The 15,658-nt window shown below is 34.9% G+C and overlaps 1 protein-coding gene across 1 annotated transcript; it reads right to left on the minus strand.

The window, feature by feature from the left end:
* Nucleotides 1-257: 257 nt before the first annotated feature.
* tut1 (terminal uridylyl transferase 1, U6 snRNA-specific) lies at nt 258-14,537 on the minus strand. The gene is given in 10 exon segments (NM_001030188.1): nt 258-1,677; nt 4,716-4,808; nt 4,964-5,086; nt 6,772-6,881; nt 6,991-7,217; nt 7,816-7,940; nt 9,583-9,697; nt 9,789-9,995; nt 12,659-12,849; nt 14,419-14,537. Coding segments are annotated over 10 exon segments (2,394 nt in total). The 5' UTR covers nt 14,495-14,537; the 3' UTR covers nt 258-550.
* Between the last annotated feature and the right edge of the window lie 1,121 nt (nt 14,538-15,658).

A 15,658-nucleotide genomic window follows, 5' to 3' on the forward strand; every position in this document is an offset into this window, starting at 1 on the left:
CTTTCAATCGAGAAATAGAAATCTGTATTTCTACATATCTGTATTTTCATTATTGCTCACGAAGAGGAACGAATACTGTATTAAATGCATTGTTCATCGCTTGTTTGTGTAAAACACATTAACATTATCTAAAGGTGCTGTATTTGTCAAGTGTTACAGATTAACCACTGAACTACAAAAAAAGTGTGATATTTTATGTATATACATTTTCAGAAGAAAATGTGACCAATTTTATAAAGAAAGCCAAAGCCCAGGTCTCAATCATACAAACCGTCAGTTTTAATGTGAGTGTTCACATTAATTATATACACATTATAGAGGCAATCATGCCAAAATCATCAGGAATAAAACAAAAGTCAACTAATTCAAACAGGAAACAAATCTGAAGTCAAAACATGCAAAAACAAAAGCATGTATGTTCTCATATTCTCATATTCTCAGAACATCTTTTTTAGAAGGTTTACAAAGTCAATCTTTAAGCTTTACATAAAAAATCACAAGTTTATAAAGATTTTAATCAAATTAAGTTTTGAACAAACAAAAAACTAAATTACGACATATCTGTAATGTCCTCTGCCCTGCCCATGATCGTCTCTGCCATCTTAGGCAGGAAGGACTCCAGAAAATGGAAGAAATCTTGAAAGACGCCTGCAGTATCATTGCTCGGGTGGAAACGGAGGACAACCTTAGTGCTTTCATTCCCTCCAACGACCTCAGCGTCCACTTTGAACTCCAACGAATCGTGAAGTTTCTCCTCTTTCTCCACAATGCTCTGCGTCACCCTGCTCTCCATATCCACACAGCCTCCTTCAGGTTTGGATGCCTCATCGCTGGTCTTCAAGAGATCTCTTCGCACTTTCCGCCGGCCTGCCCAAACACGGCTCCTCTGAGTCCAAGTCCAGTGGAGTGGCTCTGGGTGCTCCAGGTCAACATCTAGTCTTTGTCTTTTCGCTTGTGTAATGGTGGAGGTTGATGGACCCTCCTCCACTGAAAGAGGCCTCTTTTTACCAGCCTCACCTTTCACTTGGATGTTAGTATCTTCTAGACTCCTGTTATTATTTACCTCCATTTCACTTCCACTTTTATCGGTTTTGTCCAAACTTTGAGTCTCCTCTGTGGGTGAACACTGTAAGATTTTATTAAACACCTTATGCACAGCAGAGCAGACCTCGGCAAACCAGAGCCCCCGAAAATCCTTCCCAGCCGAAGCCAGCTGGGCACGCAAGGATTCTGGGAGACTGGCTGGCTTGAAAGGGACGCTGACCTCCAAAACCTTCTCAGCTCTGGGCTGTGAAGAGGCTGCAGCTTCACTCTGCGGTGCAAAGAGTCGCACGAGGCCCCAGGATTTGCCCTTGGCTGATTTGCGCTGGTACTGCAGACTGCGACAGTACTTCTCAGCCTCGCAGCACTCCCTCTTGAAGTTCTTCTGCGTTCGCTCATTAAGGTTTCCTGCCACATTGTGGTTCAGCTCAAATGGATCAAGGACATTCATAGGGCCCAGTCTTGGAGCTGAAGAACGCTTTGGTTTGGGACTAGAGGCATCTGCAGTTTTTAACGCCTCCATGTCACTTTTGAGGAAGTCTGTGATAGGCAGCGCATGGCCATCTCTCAGAGACACCACTGACGCAGGGAAATCAAACTTGGAGTAAAAGGTGAAGAATCCAAAAAGCAAAGTGCCTGAGGAAGAGGAGATGGGGAGAGTTATAAAAGAGAGAAGCACATCATTTGCTTGTCCCTGTTCCACTCTGCCTCACCAATGGATGGTGTAATAAACATCATAAGGCCAGCGTAATGACGTCTGTGCAAGTAAAACTGCTGGGGCCTCATGTATCAACGCTGCGTACGCACAAAAACGTTGCATACGCCAGGTATCACGCTCAGAATCGCTCACGTTTGGATTTACTAACAATGAACTGAACGTGGGAATGTGCGCAGCTTCACGGCAGCTTTCTGGCAGGCGTACGCACATTTTTTCTGCGTGTCTGTTTTATTTCCATTGGCGACTCCTAGAGGCAGTTGTGTTAAATTCCTCTCTACAAAGTGTCTGAGCCTTGCAATGGCAGCTGTATGAGACGGGTTCATCTAGCAGGTATATAAGGTTTCCATACCATACAGTTGACCAGCTAAACATTAAAGCACAATTTGCAGCGGTCGCTAATGTAATCTGAGTAATCTACTGCACGCACATTGCTATAAAGACACTATCTGAAGATGAATTTGCATGCATGAATCAGAAACATTTCCATTCAATAAATGTGCAAATAAAATATGATGCACAAACTTATTGATGATTCCTACTTGTCTTTCTCGTGATAAATAGTTGGCAAAATCTGATATGTAGCGGGGGAAAAAAGAGGAAAGAGTTCATCAGACGCTGGATTCGAATCGAGTTCATGCTCGAAAGTGTCAAAACATGTTGATATGCATCTTACGAGCTGCGCCACTGAGACTGTTAAGGGTAATACAACATTTTTCACATATAAACCACACTATTTCTTTTTTAATTCACTCAGTGAGATGTTCAGACCCAACTGTGTTAACCGCATCAGCTAAACTCTCCCACTCTATTTTTTTCTTTTGTTGTTAATTCCGGAGAACAAACTTGCAAATAACACCGCTTTTCTCCGGTCTGCCTCCGAAAGCAGCACCTCCAATTTACATTCTGTTCAAAGTTTCTCTTTTGGCTTGCTTTTGCCATTGCTTTTTCGTTGGGTTTTCCCAAAGTAGAGTCATTAGCATATTCATACTGGGGAGGAGGCAGGGAGGGGTTTTGTGCTCATGTATTTTGCGCTCAGTTTCACGTTCATTCGGATGTACAGAAGAATATGCATGAGATTCTGCGTACGCAGTGTTTCATACATCTGATTTTTTTTCTGCGTACGCACATTTACAGCTTTGTGCGTACGCAATGTTTTAGTATGATTTCCATGCAAGTCTTCGTACATGAGGCCCCTGGACTTTACAATGAATTGTTATAGAATTTCAAAATTTGAATTTTAAGAGTTCACACTTAGCTGATGACTGATTATATAATGAATTGGATAATTGGATAATGTGGGACCAGCCACAAGCAATCATAAACACTTGATCCTCTCAAAATTAGTTTATAAATACACTTCGCTAAAATTAAGCCTGTTTTTATCTTGGAAGAACCTGTTTAAAGTCATACATGCCTTTATCTTTTCTAGACTTGATTATATTCTAGATTTGGCTATCAAACTGCAAATGGTGCAAAATGCAGCAGCAAAACTTTTGACAGGCACTGAAATGGGATCACATTTAAGATTTTTCTAGCTTTAAATGGTTACAGCCCCCTCATTTATAATGGATCTGATCGAGATTAAAAAACTCAGAGATTGTCAAGCTCTGAATTTACATCAGTAGTTCTGTGGACAAAATGAAAAAAAGAGGAGATCACTGCTGCCGCTCCACAACCTGCCTCTTAAAATCAGGCAATGCTTCACTTTTAATGACATTTTAAACAACAGTTTAAACATGTACAATTTACAGAAGCATTTGACCTTAAGCCAAGCAAACAGAGTGATTTTGGGGCAGATTTTGAGGCGAATACTGACTTGTGCGACGTTTTTGTGAATCTAGCTGAATTTCAGCGGTCATGCATTTTTTTTCATGCTGTGCAGTGTACAGGGGGTGCAGCGAGGCGATTAACCTCCCCAGATCAGCAATCGGACGCTTTTCTGACATGTCCTCGATTTTACTCAGCCCTCATGAGGGAATTGCACAGTTGAGTTGAGCATTTGCGCCCTCACTGGATCTGCTCAAAAGATAAATCCAGCATCTACCGGTTTACCAATAACAAACAAAGAAAGAAGCAGCAGCATGTTACATGTTGTTTTCATACACACAGTTTGAGCAGTCAAGATGCTGCTGAGCAATCGGACAGTATAGTGTATATGGCAAGAATCATGAGCTTTGCCTTCAGATTGTTATTAATTGCCTTGCTGAGGTTCCATCTCTGGTCTGAGTGCTGTTAAGTGTATTGAGTGGAAATGCGATTTTATTTTTATACAGGAGATTTTTTGTTGTTGTTGTAGAAAAAAGAAAGTAGACAGTGTGGTCACCCCTTTTGTCGTATTAACATGTTTTATAAATAAAGGTTAGGCTAGCTTTATTTATAATTTGTTTTGTGAACTTGAAGTATTTGAAAGAATGTGTACATTAGTATGGTGACTGTGAAAATGATAACTTGAATCCACATTCAATTCAATTCAATTCAGCTTTATTTGTATAGCGCTTTTACAATGTAGATTGTGACAAAGCAGCTTCACATAAATGGTCACAGTAACTGGAACAGTGTAGTTCAGTTTTTAGTGTTTAAGTTCAGTTCAGTTCAGTTTAGCTCAGTTCAGTGTGCTTTAATCATGGCAAAATGTCTTGATTAAAATATGTTCCTGAGGTAGACTTCCTTAAAGACATTATCATCCAAGTTGTACGTTAATAAGTTTCTTTAGAAAGCTTCACTCTATCAGGTTAGAGCCATATATAATTTTTTGGCATAAATGCAAATGAGACAATGAGAACAGAAGTGCGAACAATCTTCTAGCTAATTGGAAAGCCGAAAAAATTAAAGTAAAATAAAGCCTCTTTCCCAATTTTTTTAAATAAAATATCATATTACTTTTACATGACCAAGAGTTTTGTCATCTTAGTAATTATAAAATGGATGCAACTATAAGATCATATCTGGTACTTACAGAGATCTTCAGTGTTTTTGCTGGGCGGTACACTAAAGGGCTGGCTAGGAAATGTGCAATCCCATTCCTCAATAGCACACTCCTCTTCCTCACCTACACAAACAAAACAACGTTATTACATTTACTACTCATTTCATGCTCAAGAGATACTACTTTCCTCGAACTTAATCCTACTTCTGCATTTTATATTTCTTGCAATACAAAATACATTATAAATCCAAAATAAATAGCAGTCTTGGTCAACGCACAGGCCATGTTCTTGAGCTGATTGACAGAAGGAAGCACAGGAGGGTCTCGATTCTGAAGGAAGAAGATCACCAGCAGTGTGAGAGCGTAATTGTTCAACAACGGACCCGGGCCAGACAGGTTTCCTATGAAAATAAACAGGCACAAGGTTTTATGGTACATACAAATTACACAAAAACTGGCAAGAAAATTCCAGCCATAAATAACCTAAAAAATTATGTAAAACTAGTTGTGTTCTTAACAAATAAAAACATTTTAGGTCCATAATTGCTTATGTAAATATTATTGTCAACTAAGAACATTTTAAAAGATTGCCTCATTTCATTAGTATTATTAAAAAATATAAAGAACGTTCAAGAATTGAGTTGTACTTTTGTTTTACAGAAGTAAACATTTTAAGTTTATCCAAATCTTTCATCAAAGCTGTCCTGAAACTACTGAACAACACACATTGATCCAATTCAAATGTTGACTACTGTATACCGAACAGATTATTAATTACTGTGCTGCAATGATGTACTTTACAGTACTGAGAGTTATGATTTGTGCATTATTACAAATATTATATATCAATGAAAACAAACTTTAGCTGTAAAATATGTGTTCATGTATGGCAAAATCATAGACTGTAAAATATATGGATGTAGTATCCGTGACGTCACCCATAGGTTTCTGAAGAGCGCAAAAGAAGCCACAAGTAGGTGCGGCCAACAGTCGCCATTTTGTTCACGCGTCATCGCACTCACGGCGGGATACCAAACAAGGGCAAAGAGGCAAGAGAGTGAGCGGAGCTACAGACACCTGCTGGCATTTTGCTTGGACCTGACTTAGACACACTATGGCAAGACGCTTAATACTTTATCACCTCCGACTGGTTTGTGTTCTGACCACATGTGCTTAGCTGTACACTATATCAATAAAGTGTTTAGTCTTTTAAAAACACTGCTGTAATACATTGAGCCACTAAGTATTGTTCTTATGATGTTTTCCTACAGGAGGAAAACGCGAATTACTTCCAAACACTTCAGATATAGTCTGTGTTATTAAATTTAGGACTATTGATGAAATGTAGCATAACACTGTATGATAAAACTTCAGATGACAGTTCTACAGTCCACATCTAATCAATCTGTCAGATTCTGCAGTGCATTACAGCTCTAAAGAACATTATAAATGATCTTAAATAAAACAAATACATTTATAGAGAAAGTATATAAGTATATAACATTACACACATGGGAAACGTGAATGGTTTGTGAGCACAATTAAATGCACACAGCATCCCATATCATCTGATAATTGTAGGAAATAATCCCAAAAGGTAACTGACTGTGTAAAGCCACATAAAACTAAACAAAAATCAGTGGCTAATTTGCCGGAGTCAGCTGAGGTGACGTGACGGCGACCAGCAAGACCTAGCTGTCAATCAAGTGGCCACGCCCTTAATTATGCAAACTTAATATAACCTAAAATAACCTAATATAAAGAAAACTGAAAAAAATTCACCCCCCTCACAGTTGTCACAAAGGGTAATATTAGCTTTATGAACCAAAATCAATCTTTGTACCAGGCTGTAAACACCTTTTTTTCTGCTGTAAAGTTGGCCATTCTAACAGTGGGCTCAATTGAAATTTGCTATATTATGGAGCCAGGACTAGTGGATTTTCGATGAATTGCAGTTTCAGTTACTTCCGTATTGCCCTCAAGAGGGAGAGCGGGAGGTTGCCGCTTTGGCAAAATGTTTAAATATTGCAAAATGTTTAAGACACTTAATAGACATATACTTAATTGTCATTTTCAATTGTATTACCTGCTAGTTGTTTCTGCTTAGCCCATAAACGGATGGTGTAGACTAAGGGTCGGAGTCTGGAGTCGATACCTGAACACAACTGCAGAAATTTTGTGTTCCTTACTGCCAATCTGGTGCAGAAAGAGGAAGATATTAGAGACACGGACGTCTACTCGCATATCACTGATGCAAAGTCTACTACAATTTAGTGGAGTTTTTCACTTCACAGTCAGAAATCACCTGTTGTTGATGGTGATGTCTCCTTGGAGGTTGAGCTCCTTGTGACTGAACTTGACCACAGGAAGTCGAGCAGTGCTGAGCGCCTGTACTTTGTGAACACCAGGAACGCACTTCCTCAAAATAACAGCAACCAGCTCCAAAATTTCAGCAGGAGAGGCAGTGGACAGGTCAATGTCAGACAAAATGGAGTCTTCAGAACGGCAATCCTCGGACTGGTTCTCTCCTGTCTGGTGAACATTGGACATTTTATAGACTGGAAAAAGGTTTGATGATTTGATGTTTGAGTTAACATGTCAAGTGTTTAATGGTTAGTTCACCCAATAACAAAACACCTTTTATTAATTACTTGCTCCTATGTCATTCCAATGCTTGGAGATCTTTATTCATCCTCAGAACACAAATAAAGGTATTTTAGATGAAATTCAGGAGCTCATGCATCCTTGAGACATTCAAAGGAACCAAAAACATTGTTAAAACATTCTGTGTGGCTCAACTATAATCATACAAAGTTCAGAGAACACTTTTGTGTACCAAAAAAAAATCTGTATTATAAAACTATCCTGTTCACTTTTGTCCTCCTCATCATCAGGGTGTGTGTTAACTAAGGGCACACTGATCTGATGTGGAAAACACAGACAAAACAAAGGAGTAAACAACAGTATTTTGGCACTGGAGCTTCATTTGATCACAGTTGAACCACTGAAACTACATTGTTTTGGGTTGGAGCAAAATGGTGTTAAAATATCTTTATTTGTGTTCCAAAATTAATAAAGGTTAAAAATGTTCATTTTTGGGTGAAATAACCCTTTAATGTAGTCAACATACCTGTTCTGAAGACTTTGCACGAGCTTGAAATACTTTGGTGTTCTCAAGGTCAAGGAACAGATCAAGATCACAGGAGTGAAGCCCAAAGGTGTTCACAGACGAGCCAAAGGGCACAATCTGGCAATCTGTATAGCAAGACACAAAATAACATTCAGAGGAATCATTTTTACATCACTAGAAAACAAAAGGGGAAAACATTTAGAGAACAAATGCTGCTAATTAAATAATTAACTAATTAACTTTGCACTGATTAAAGTCGCAGTTAATCAGAAACAAACGCAGATTTTTTCTTCTGTACTGTTATGTACATGTAAGTAAAGAAATCATGGAGTATTGGTTGATTCAGTGCATCAGCTGTTGATTGGATTTTAAGAAGTGTTGCACTCAAAAGTACAAGCAGATGAACGTGATCTTGTAGTGGCCGATTAAAGTGGACTTCATAATAAGAGAATTCCAACATACGGTTAAAGTCGGAATTATTAGCCCCCTGTTTTTTTCCCTAGTTTCTGTTTAACGGAGAGAAGCTTTTTTAACACATTTCTAAACATAATAGTTTTAATAACTAAGTTCTCATGACTGATTAATTTTATCTTTGCAATGATGACAGTAAATAATATTTTATAAGACCCTTCTATACAGCTTAAAGTGACTTTTAAGGGCTTAACTAGGTTAATTAGGTTAACTAGACAGGCTAGGGTAATTAGGCAAGTTATTGTATAATGATGGTTTGTTCTGTAGACAGTCGAAAAAAATTAGCTAATAATTTTGTCCTTAAAATTATGTTTAAAAATTAAAAACTGCTTTTATTCTAGCCGAAATAAAACAAATAAGACTTTCTCCAGAAGAAAAAATATTATCAGACATACTGTAAAAAAAAAAATCCTTGCTCTGTTAAACATCATTTGGGAAATATCAAAAAAGAAGAAAAAAAAATCAAAAAGGGGCTAATAATTCTGACTTCAACTATACATCACCATGAGGAACATACATTTTTATTGGCAAAACCCCTTAGGTTTAAAAATAAATGTTTATTCCTGAGATTAAGATAACATTTAAATGATTTACATATTTGCTGATAACCTGTTTTGGGCAAGTTTTTATTTTTATAAATGTAAAAAATTAACAATTACATTAGTCAATTGTAATTTTGTAATTAATGTCTGAATAGCAACTTAATTACTCAATAAGAAATGATTACTTTACTCAATACTACTTAATATTCATATAGCTCTAGATGCATAGACAATAGAAATTTATATATATATATATATATATATATATATATATATATATATATATATATATATATATATATATATATATTTATATAAAAAAATTAATGAATGACATCATATTTTTTATACACACCACATATTGACATAAATTTCTTAATTATTTACATTTTTCTTAAACAGTATTGATGATCTTATATTTAAACACGATGTCGGAGCTGTATTTTCTTTCATTTCGTTGTATTTGATAGGTACATTTATACCTAGCAATATTATTTATATATATTATTTATAAATAATATACAAAAAATTAACATATTTTTTATCTAAATTAAATTATACAGAACGGTTTAATTTATTTACAGTATATTTACAGCAAAGTAATCCCATTTGTTACTTTTTTAGCAGGAAAATAATTTAATTACAGTAACTACTTACACACAGAGTGTACCAACTCAATTTAATTTTAATTATTAGCTTTGTCATAAAGAAACCCTATCTAAAGATAAGAATGCAGTTTCAGTCAAGAGCAGACCTGGAAAGAACTCTGTGAAAACTTCCTGCAGCAGCTGAACTAGAAGATCTCTCACTTTCTTCTCGTTGTCTTTCAGCTCCAAACTCTCGACTACTTTCTGTATCTGCTCATTTACCTTTAAAACACACATACACACACAAACATTGTTTTAGGAAAATGTAGAAAATGCTTTTGTTTATGCCGGTGAATGTGAAGAGCTCTCTTACAGACATAGCCTTGCAGAGCTCAAAGTTGAGTTTGTCCAGGCTGATCAGGGTGTTTTTGCAGTCTTGTTTCCCTCTGCTGGCCAGCTTGAACTCTTTCTTCTCTCTGGGTTTGACACGGAGTTTGAGTCCATTTAGCTGATGCTGTGGTTGTGCCAGAGTTGTCTGAACATCCTGAGACTCTGAAAACTCAACTATGGCATACACACCCTACACAGAACAATAACACTGCAATTACAATCTATAATAAACGTATATGCAGCATCTAATTTGACAGGCACACTTTTAAGGCATCCAATGTATTGACAACATCAAATCTTTTTTGAAAAACCTATTGTATACATTTGAATCCATGCACTTTAAATCAAGCAAAATGCCTTTTATTATGATATGTATTATAATTAGGTTTATGCACAAATTATTTGTTGTAAAACTTATTATAATAAAGTAAAATTATGAATAACTTTTATATTTTCATTTCAAAATGGACAACGAGTTAGAGGCATTTTTATTGAATCAATGTAGTATATATATTTTCAAATATGAAATATTATACTTTTGAGGAATGTTTATTTGTATAATTCTGAATCGTTTTTGTATTGCAGTGTATTACACTGTGTTTTGGTCAAACGATAAACAATATCTTTGATAATAAAAGTAAGCACTAACATATTATCTTAATACTAAAAGTAATATTAAAGTAATGCTATGGTGTTAAAGACCTCACTGCCTCACGATAGATATAAATTTCCGCAACTTTTAGGCCTCCAAATAAAACTGAGGTGTTTTGCTTCCTTGAGAATGAGGTCCATACTAAAAGACATGTTGGTAATGTTCAATTACAATTTTTTTTTCACAGTATTATTTTACACACCCGCCTATACAAGATTAAAACATACATCTGCACATTTGATTGTTTTTCCAAAATAGTTTTTGCAACTGTTTACATGGCAATTTTTACAAATACTATCCTGCATTCATACTATAAGATTGGCATGTAGGGAATCTGCCATTTTTGACCAAAATGATATTACAGTGACCAAAGATTCAAACAATTTTAATCCTAAATCAATTTTACCTAAACTACTATCAACAAAACACAACCGTTTTGTTTATGGAAGGCTACTTTGCAGAGGACACTCAAAGTATTGCGCTGTTCACAAAGTTTATTAATCCATCAAACAGAGTTAATATGGAAGGCAGGAGTTGGCCATAGTATTTTGGGATCATTTGTTTAAAATTAAGTGATTTAAAGTATTTAAATTTACTAGTTATAGCAAAATCTAGCAACACTAATGAGTCAAGATGTACCTCATTTTCTTTATTTCTTGTGCTATGCACTAGGCATGGGCTGGTATGAGTTTCTGACGGTATGATAACGTTGGATAAAAATATTAAGGTTTCAAGGTTTTACAGTATTGTGATTACAGCTCTATAATAAGTTCTTTATAAATGTCTGGGTAAAAAACAAAACACTTTTTTCCCTTTTGCACACAATATAGTTTATTTTGAGAAATGTTATAAATATTTTAGAGCTGTAAACATGTCAGGATAAAAAATTCCAATACATCATAGACTTCTGCTGGCTTCATTTATTTAAAAAAAAGATTTTTCTTTACAATTTAAAACGGCACCTTTGGATATCTCTTCTGCTGGAGAAACAAAATAAAACAAAATAACAAAATAAAACAAATATATAAAAAATCTTTTACATACCTTAGGAACGGTATAGCAGAAAATGTTGACGGTTTTAAAACCTTGACTTTTCCAAACCGTGGTATACCTTGAAAGTGGTTATCATCCCATGTCTACTATGCACATGTATAATTTTTTTAAAAAGCTGACATGTTATAACTTATATGTATCTTATTTTTTCAAATCAGCTCTCAAAGAAGTTTTGTAAATGTGGTATTTTTCAGGACTTAATTTGGGTGGAGAATGCTGTGATGACTTCTGTAGATTACTAAACTATGCATATACAGAACTGACAAAATAAATAAATAAATAAACCAACTGTCCATATGCAGGCTGTGATGATCTCTCTCTCTCTCTCTCTCTCTCTCTCTCTCTCTCTCTCTCTCTCTCTCTCTCTCTCTCTCTCTCTCTCTCTCTCTCTCTCTCTCTCTCTCTCTATATATATATATATATATATATATATATATATATATATATATATATATATATATATATATATATATATATATATATATATATATCTCCTTTTTTCATGTCAGGTCGGAATTAATATAATTAATTCTTTCTACGCCGTGTCATGGCCACGGAGGAGCACAACCGAGCAGGGAGTCTGCATGTGTTAATGTGCGTGCTCAATAACTTTGAGTGCACACTCTAATAATAAGATGATGGAAGTTTTAATGAGCAGGTTTTACAGTTGAAACGATCGCTTCAGAAAACATGGATGAATAAATTGTGAGTAGTTGATTCATTATTAGCTCAGGTCAGAATAATCTTACGTTTAGAAATGTGTGCCATATAGAAAATCAGCACCAGGATTTTTTTTTTCATTAACTAAAGGTGCATGGTTGTTTATGCATGAAAGACATTTAATAATATAATGATCAACATTTTCATATAATTTGGCTGCTGTCTAACTGCAATTGATATTACAAAATGCAAGTGATGACAAAGATTTTTTTAACACTTTCAGGTTGGTTTCAATCTAAATTTACCCAGCCTATTATTTTTCCTGGATTTTTTCATCACATGGTTCCTAAATACATGTAAATGCAGGCATTGTAATAACAAAAAGCCCCATTTTGTGTCCCTACACTATTTAGAGTTACACTCTTGCTTATTTGAATCACTAACCAAAATTAACAAAAACAGATGGTAAAGGCAGTGTGTGTATTAACCTTCTGTTTGTCCATGATCACATCCGTCACCAGTCCAAACTGTTGGAAATACTCCTTCAGCTCAGTCTGAGACGTGTCTGCTTTAAAGCCGCTCACAAACACACTGTTTTCTTCCTGAGTTTTCCGCTGAGCTCTGAGGCGCAGGAGATGCAGGTGTTTCTTTCCTTTAACATGATCTTCCAAACTGGGCCCTGAACAAAAACACAACAGTGAAGTGTGGAAATAATCAGTTGGGGTAAAGTTGGTTTTATAGCAGCACATTCAGTCTTTCTCTTTAATAATATAATTTCAGAAAAGCATTCTTCTAGTCCAATTCTGAATAGGAAAATCATATTAGCAACCAATGACTATCAAAGTAAAACATTGTTCATAGTCAATTAAATAGTGGTAATATTGTTTTGAAGACATACTTGCAATTTCAGACCCAATATTCAAAGTAGCGTGGTAAACTTTATAGGGGCTCTGTCAAAATGTTAAATATGAACTAATGTGCGAATATAAACCAACGTTTTCTTAAAAAAACAAACATCTGCTGAATAGTAGACATGGGACGATAACTGTTTTTCAGGTATACCGCGGTTTGGAGAAGTCAAGGTTTTAAAACGGCAAAAACTTTTGTTATATTGTTCCTACGGTATATTTAAGATTTTTTTTGTATTGTTTTTTTTTTTTTTTTTAGGAAAACAGTATCTCCAGAAAAGATATCCAAAAATTTTGTTTTAAATTGCAAATAATCAGTGCTTTTCAAACTAATGAAGACAGCTAAAGTTACTGTTCCAACATAAACATAAACACATCTTAGTTTTTAATTTTAAAGCTTTAGTTTGTTAGTTTGGTAATTACAACAGTGCATATCTAGTTTGTTGGAGTACTGTTCAAAAACTTGTAACACTAGATCAGCAGATATACTCTTACTTAAGATGCTATTTTTTCCACAGAGTTAGGTCGACCTGCATTCTCCAAGTATGCTCCATATGTATGGAATGAGCTTCAAGATATACTACTTATGAAATCCGTACAATCTATTGCTATATTTTAAAATATTTTAAAGATTGTCAGTGCACACGTTTTAATAAGTAATTATATGGTTTATACTAGTTTTGTGTCTATATGCTGTGACATGTATTTCTGTCTTGACCAGAACTCCCTAGTAGAAGAGATATTGCATCTTAATGGAACATTCCTTGTTAAATAATAATTTATTTATATATTTATATATATATATATATATATATATATATATATATATATATATATATATATATATATATATATATATATATATATATATTGTGTGTGTGTTCAAATGGGAGAAATGTTTTACCCAAGTTTTTTTACACAGACAATTAAAAATAAATATGAAGAACCTATTTTAGAGCAGTAACCACAACACGTGAAACTGATATTTTTATCCAAGGTTATCATACCATCAGAATCCTATACCTATGCCCGTGCCTACTGAGTAACTTAGTACATTGAAAAATACATAACAGGGAAAATGACGACTTGAAAGGATTGCATTATCTTGATTACCATGTAAAGTTAAGCACAGTAATGTTATGCACGAGTGAAATTAACATGGAATGAGTACAAAAGTCAAGCAAGAAACGTAAACGTTTGGTTTAATCTAAACGTCAATATACATTCCCGCAACTGCATGACTTTGAGTTGAAGTATTGTATTATAACAGGTCTTTCTGCTTTATAAACGTGTTTCACTTGTGTTGCGCTGATGTTAGTTTGTAGATTATTGCTACTTACTGTTAGGTATGTTAACATGGCAGAGGTTGCAATGAAATCCCTTTTGAGTTGTCTGGATGTCTTTGTCGAGCTCCATTGAGAGACTGTGCTGCTACTTTGAAGGAAAGAGTCTGAGCTACAAAACACAAGTCAAATCTCCCTCCATGATGTTCCGTTGCGTCCGTCGCCTCAATTCGTCCAGCGGAAAAGCAGAGCGGGCAATTGAGTTCCGCTCTGCAAAAGGTTCTCATAAAATGTGATTAAGTGGCAAAATTTAATTTCTACAAATGTAGATTTATCGTCTCAAAGACTTAAAATAAATGTTAAATTATCAAGACAGTGAGAATATAATACTTTTTATGCATTGCTTTTTTAACACTTTGCAGAAAGCATTGAGTGCAAATTTTAAATCAAAAGAATCTTATCAGCCATATTTGGAATAAGAATCGTTTGATGATACATAAAAACACTATATTTAAAAAGTGCATCCACAAAATACTGTCATTTAAACTTTTTCTTTCTTGCTTATTCTTCAAACCACTCATTTATCAGCAGGTTTAAATCTTTTAAAATATTCTAAAATTCAGCATGATAATTCATTATTTATATACTTTAGCAAGTGTTTTTACTTGATGTTGATATGCAGTGAAGAAACATTCTTTCACATATATTTTGAGGTTTTATGTTAAAAAGTTATCTGAAACATCAACAGACACCTTACTTAAATTTAATATACTCTGTATGTTTATAAACAAATATTGAAAACGTGTTTTTTAAATTTGTAGTTGACCTCAATCTGCAATCCACACACACATTTTATACCTGTCGAACATGAGATTTATAGAAGATATGCACCAACAAAAATGCAGTGTTTTATATTAGTTAGTAGCACCTGGTGTAGCTATATTAGAAAATAAAGAGCTGTCCGGCATATGAAAGATTCAAATAAATAAAATAAAAAATCAGAAATGTGCTTCTTGAGTACTCACTTCATTATTTAGAAGATAGGATACATATTTTTATATTTACAGGACAACAGCTAACATTTTATATTACACTTGCAGTCTTTAGATAGCGTAAAGATGCTCAGCATGTGGACAGTGAAAGGTTGTGTATGTGTCTTCATCTATTTATTGTGCCCAACAGGCTTTACACATGTAGATTTTCACCATTGATTTTCGTATTTTTCCCAGAAAAAAGGCATGTCATGAGAAAAACGCTACTTGGATCTAACTAAAACATAATTACTCCAGATATCTTT

The sequence above is a fragment of the Danio rerio genome, chromosome 12 (assembly GCF_049306965.1).
Source record: "Danio rerio strain Tuebingen ecotype United States chromosome 12, GRCz12tu, whole genome shotgun sequence".
Classification (NCBI taxonomy): domain Eukaryota; kingdom Metazoa; phylum Chordata; class Actinopteri; order Cypriniformes; family Danionidae; genus Danio; species Danio rerio.